The 6,207-nt window shown below is 42.6% G+C and overlaps 1 protein-coding gene across 1 annotated transcript in view; it reads left to right on the top strand.

Moving 5' to 3' along the window:
* The window catches only part of TBCEL (tubulin folding cofactor E like), a 15,894-nt gene that overhangs the window by 2,038 nt on the left and 7,649 nt on the right, over nt 1-6,207 (top strand). The window contains exons 3-5 of the mRNA XM_010171270.2: nt 608-747; nt 3,189-3,370; nt 4,431-4,687. Of these exons, the coding sequence (XP_010169572.1) occupies nt 608-747; nt 3,189-3,370; nt 4,431-4,687 (579 nt within the window). The remainder of the gene's footprint in view (nt 1-607; nt 748-3,188; nt 3,371-4,430; nt 4,688-6,207) is intronic.

Raw genomic sequence — 6,207 nt, 5'->3', positions numbered from 1 at the left:
ACTGCTGGCTTGTCTTGCCTAAATGTGTGTTTTTTGTGTTGAAATGGTTTCTTGTTAGAAGTCCACAGATTTTAACTTTGTCATGTTTTGGTGGTAGTAAATCAGGCTGTGATTGTGATCCATGAGAAGGAACTAGAGCAAAACCAAAGCAGAAACGTAAAAGGCAGAGTATAGACCTATGTTTTTCCAGGGTGTAAGAATGCTAAATGTTCTACCTTGTTAGAAAGGGTCCACCTAGTCCTGTATTCTATTTGCAGTAGCAGATGCGTGGGGAAGAGCATAAGTTCTGGCAAAAACTGATGTGAGAGATACTGTAAACTACAAAGGATTGGCCCATCCTCGCTGTGGTGTGGACAGAAACATGTGTGGTAACGGAAGAGCACTGATACTGAGTGGTACTTCCAGTTTAGAGACAGAAAGATTTCTTGTGTGGTGTCAGTCACTTGTCATAAAATCTATGTTTATCCTGAGATCCTTAAATATGTGTAAATTGTGAAATTACCGCTAGATCTTTTGCTGAATGCCATGTTTGTGCTTGTTATTACCTGCTGTAACTAAGTGATGCAATGCTGACCACAAGGCATCTTTTTTTCCCTCCCTGTTTCAGATCGCCTCAACCTTCCAAGCGTGCTAGTACTGAACAGCTGTGGTATCACCTGTGCAGGGGATGAGAATGAAATCGCCGCCTTCTGTGCTCATGTGTCTGAGCTAGATCTTTCTGACAATAAACTGGAAGACTGGCATGAGGTAAAATGGTTACACCTGCATCTTTCTGAATAACTTTGATGGCTATTACTATGACTGCAGATGCCTTGCAGGTTATAAGAGTACTTCATTCATTTAAAGGAGAGAGATCTTTCCATTTTTTGTGTCTTTCTTATCTTTGAAGCTGATGCTTATTTACTTTGACAACAACAGAGCAATAAATGTGATGAAGTTAATCCATTTGGGCACTTCACTCCATTTACCTCATGATGTACAATCTTGGCCTGTGGGTGACAAATACATATATTTTTTTATTGTGCAAAGCACCAGAACTGACACTTCTCATGTCAAGAAGTTAATGAGCAGTGCAGTTTTAACTTAAGAACCGAGGAGGTCTGAGTAATGGCAGTTGATTCCCAGCTTTACCTCCAGTTCTGTGATTCTGGGCAGGGTATTTATTCTATCTCTGCTTTTGTTTCCCTATCTGCAGAACAGGTTTAATAACATTTACCTCAAAGGATATATTTGAGGCCTTATTAATTAATGCTAAATGCTATTGTAAAATCTTCTGAAGCACTTGGATGAAATACACTAGATAAGTGCAATGTAATATGAGTAAAACAAGCACAATCTGTTCAGGTGTTTTTAACAGTTCTTCACTGGCCTTTGCTCTGCTTTTATATTAGCGTTTATTGTTGGGAATATGTGGAAAAGGGTAGGAGGTGCAACATAAAACTTACCCCGTGTTTCTGTTGCATCAAGCTCCTATGTCTTCAAACAGGTAGTGAACACAGTGTTTGCAGAAATGTCCCAGCTCTGGCGTGGGGGTTGCAAAGTCAGAAATGGGATGGGCTTCCCTGTTCCTGTTATTTCGTTGTTAGCCTAAAAGGGATTAGCTCGGTGGATGGGAGAGACATCTTAAGCTTGTCTGTTGAAATTAGAGCCAGGGAAGATGGCTATGTATTGAGGGTGTATCTGCTTAAAACTGGGATGGTGTCTCCTGGCTTGTTGTATTCTGACCTTGAAAGGTCCCCTCCTACAGTAATGAGGTGATGCCTCTCTGCTCCCTGTCCTGGCTTAGTCTCAGTGGGGCTGGCTTCACATCTGGTAAGCAGCTGGGAGAGCTACACTCACACTTGTCACTCGCCAACTGCATGCCTCGCACCCTGCTGTTTGTTCAGTCTGCTCAGGCTACCCTGTACAGCAAGGAGTCTTTAAATGGAACTTCCATCTTATGGGTTTCAGCTGGCTTTGCTGTGGCCTCTAGCCTTGTACTGCAATGTGACAGCAGCCTTTCCCACCTTAGTATTGCCTGCAGATTAAGAAAATACATAGCATCCAATTATTCTGGTCATCGAAAGCATAAGAAGTAGCATTCTTCTAGAACACTGCCTTGGTATGTCTGCTGGCTTTGTATTGAACTCTTAATTTACAGTGACATCCCAGGCTCTGTAAGTCCCCAGTTTGCCTATGTGACTGGTGTGTGGATGGCATCAGAAGCTGTCATTCCCTTATACTGCCTCCCACTGAATCAGTTATCCAGTCGAAGAGGAAAATTGGATTGATGTGATGTGATCTTTACAAATTGAGGCTGCCTGGCTGTTCTGTTCACTTAATCATTACTAGGTGACTACAGATTGATCATCTAAACCTGTTCTCATATCTTTCTGTGTATTGGTGGTATCTAGGTCAGCACCTACCCCAATCACACCATCTGTTCTATATCCTGCACTCCAGAGCTGTACAGTCTTCATCTCTGGCTTTTCTTTCTCTTTCTTGATCTTTCTCCTGTACCTTTCTTCTACTTTGCCCTCAGGTGCACATCTCTACACACAAAAAGAAAGCCCCAGGCAGGGTTACCTGAATGTCTGGACTGATTGTCAGAAAGCTGATGTTTTCAGAGTATCAAATCAGAATAAGAAATTAATAATTTAAAGGAATTAATAATAATTATTAAAGGAATCAAATAAGGAATTAATTGTATGTGTACAGTGAGCTTCTATCTGTCTTTTATGTTGGGTGAAATGGTGAGGTTTGTGGCTAGTGGGGAGCAGTGGAAAGTTGAACACATGGTCAGTTTTGGCCATGAACTCAAGAGACATGCCTATTGCCTCCCTGCTAAAAGAGGGGTACAGTGTGCTGGCTCCTGCAACATGCTGCTGCTTAAGCTTGGAGTCGAGGTGAATTTTATGACCTCTCCCAAGAGGCTGGCTGTCTCTTATCAAGCTGCTTGGAGAGTGTAATTAAATGAATTGTTGAGGTGAACGAGCAATTAACAAATTCATCTAGATCAGTGAATAGCTGGAGTATGAATTGTGGGTAGTTCTTCAGAAGCCTTATTTTTTTCCTCGTATCCTTTCTTTGGATTGTGGTGATTCTGAAGGACCCCCTCTTAGGGACAGGATATTATTGCATGAGGTCTGATTACTGTCTGATAAGCTTTTCTTTCTTTCTCTTTTTTTTTTTTTCCCCTTCTCACTTAGGTCAGTAAAATTGTGTCCAACGTTCCCCACTTGGAGTTTCTAAACTTGAGTTCCAACCCTCTCAGTTTGTCCGTTTTAGAGAGAAGGTGCGCTGGGTCTTTCGCTGGTGTTCGCAAACTTGTGCTCAACAACAGCAAAGCTTCCTGGGAAACAGTCCACACAATCCTGCAGGAATTACCAGAGTAAGCATGGGGAGTTGGGTGTAGAAAGGGGTGCTTGCCTGCACACAGGTCAAGGCTGTCTTATCAAATCACAGGGATGAGAGGGGTGTGAGGATGCAAATGTGATCGATAGAGAAAAAGGAATGTTTTTTTTTTTCCTTTGGGAACTGGGGAAGTGGCTGGGGGAATGCTTTACATTGTCTTAAAAGTTGAACTTGTGTGGCACTGCAAAGCCCGAGGCTTCTTGTCCAAATCTAGGTACCAAAGATGGATAATCACCCTGACAATGTAGGAGGTGACATGCTTTCCTCTGAGTCACTGCAGAATGAATGGTGCAGTGCATACCTGTACTAATAGCTTTTGAATGGGATATAAGTCTGAGGGTCTGGCCACTTGTCAAGTAATATTTCATCGTGCTTTTCTCTGCAAAAGTGTTGATTTATGTGGCTTGGCCATGGTCCACCTTGACAGTGGCGTTCTGTTTCCCCGAATGTCCTCAGTGGCTTCATTTTGATAAGAGATTCCTCTTCATACAGCTTTGTAAACAGATGACAGCAGTGTATCCTGTGTGGCTAACATATGCTTCCCTGGAATTAGGGGAGCTAGTTTTAGTTGTCTGCAAACTTACTGGGACCTGTTCTTTCTTTAATGGGAATCTTTGGCAGAACCAGTGATGCGGGGAGAAAAGGGTCATTTGTGAGGCATAAAGACACTTATTTAATTAAGTGCTGAATATTGAGAGCAGGTAGCAATTACCATTGGAGTTGGGTTGGTTGCTTGTTGGGCACAAATGTGGAACACCACCCTGAGCAAGGTGTTACACAGCTAATACAGGGAGGGTAGGGGAACACTTAGAAGTATTTTTTATCTGTGGAGGAAGTTTACAGATGGGAGCAGAGACATAGTTAAAACACTCTATTTGGAGTGCTCGAAGGTCTTCTCTATGTCAAGGTTTCAAATCACATAAGAGCCATTACAGAAGAGTGTGTTAAAATCATGTATGCATATCCCTGTGCCCAAGATGGTAGCTGTTTCTGAAGGTATGTTGAGATGATGATACAACCTTTTTTCTTCTGTGCAGCTTGGAGGAGCTCTTCCTGTGCCTTAATGACTATGAAACAGTGTCTTGTTCTCCAGTTTGCTGTCAGTCTCTCAAATTACTCCACATAACTGACAATAATCTTCAAGACTGGACTGAAATTCGAAAACTGGGAATTATGTTTCCATCCTTGGACACGCTTATTCTGGCTAACAACAACATCACCACCATTGAAGAGTCGGAAGATTCCCTAGCAAGGCTGTTCCCCAACCTGCGATCCATCAATTTGCACAAGTCAGGTGAGAGCCTGGAAGCAGAATGCTTTTTGTTCTCAGCATAAGAGACAGCCAATTAGTCAGAGTCTCTCCTCCTGAGTAGGTGAAGAACACACTTGCTTTGTGTCTTTGAAACATTGGCCTTGGGATGGTTGCTTCTTAGGCCTGTGTTACCAGTGAGAAGCCATACATTGCTTCCTGCGAAGTATGAGAGAGGGCAAGTGAAGGCAGAAGTGCTGAGCAAGAGCCTAAACTTTTGGGATGGTTCTGTTCTGATGATGTTTCATTCTGAGATGAAAATGCCCAGTGACCTTTGTTCCAATCTATCCTGGCTTCTTGGCAGAATTGAAAAGCTGCTGGTAAAGGTAGTCCCAACAGAGTCCTATCATGTTGAAATTCAGGTTCCTAACAGTGCTAATGCGGGACCACGCGAGGAGATGTACTGAAGTGCACTGACCTGAAGAATGTAGCATTAAGAGAGGAAAACAGGCAGGAAATCTACTAGTGCCTATCTATAGGCTCTACCTGTTGCTTTTGGTGGTTAGTCGTTACCTGAAAGAGATGAGTCAGAGGAGTGTGGACTGGCAGTTATTCAAAATGAGCTGGCAAAGGGATTTTATTTTAGTAGTTTCCCTCTGTTTCCTGTCCCTGCCTCAGGTGCTCCTGGCTGGAGAAGGATAAATAAATATCTGTCAGTGGAGGGGATGAAAGAATCCCATTTGTCTTTTATTCCCTCTTTTATCTTGGGTACGATGAGTGTATGTGTAGGTATGTGACGTGTAAGGGCTGAGCATTCACCAGCAAAAGCTGTCTGTCATCTGTGTCATCAGTTATTAGAAGCTCACCACAAGTTATGCTCGAGGCTACTTTTACACTTCATTCCCAAGTGTATTTTCAGCCAATGCTCCAGAAAGAGAACCAGCATTTGGCATATTGGGAAGGGCACCCTATGCTCAGAGAGAGGGAGCTGCAGAGCAACTTGTGAGGGCTGTGACATGTTTGTGAGATGACACGTACTCCAGAAGTTCTTCTTCAGGAGTGTTTAATGCATCATCATCTTTTGTTCTTTACCACTCTTTATGCTGTGCATATGATAGTTAAGTGTTAGCCAAGGCAGAAGGTACTTTATTCACATGCTCTGCGATGTAAGCTTCAAGGAATCCCTATAATAGAAGCTTAAAGCTAACGAGAGGAGGAAAAGCTTGTTAAGCTGGATTTGAAAGCACTGTCTCACTGAGGAGCAAGTGCCTCTGTGGTAAGTAGTTTTGCAATTTTGATGCCAGGTGTTTAAGAACTCTGGATTCTGTATTGCATTTTGATGCTTTGGGAGCTGGAAGTCAAACAGAAATTCCAATGAGCGTGTAAAGCTTTTTTTTTTTCTTTAGGGAAAGCTGCTGCACTCTCAAATTCTGTTACGTGAAGATTTCAAACTGTGGCCTGTTTTTGCAGGCTTTTTTAGCTCAGTGGAGATCAGTGTTGAGCTAAAGGTAGTGGTTTTTAGTGAAGTTATAGTGCAACAGGGTCATGAAGGGATGAACGGGTTT

Source organism: Antrostomus carolinensis, unplaced genomic scaffold, assembly GCF_000700745.2.
Source record: "Antrostomus carolinensis isolate BGI_N321 unplaced genomic scaffold, ASM70074v2 scaffold19047, whole genome shotgun sequence".
Classification (NCBI taxonomy): Eukaryota; Metazoa; Chordata; class Aves; order Caprimulgiformes; family Caprimulgidae; genus Antrostomus; species Antrostomus carolinensis.
The sequence above is the reverse complement of the archived record's forward strand: the minus strand, read 5'-3'. Positions and strand labels throughout refer to the sequence as shown.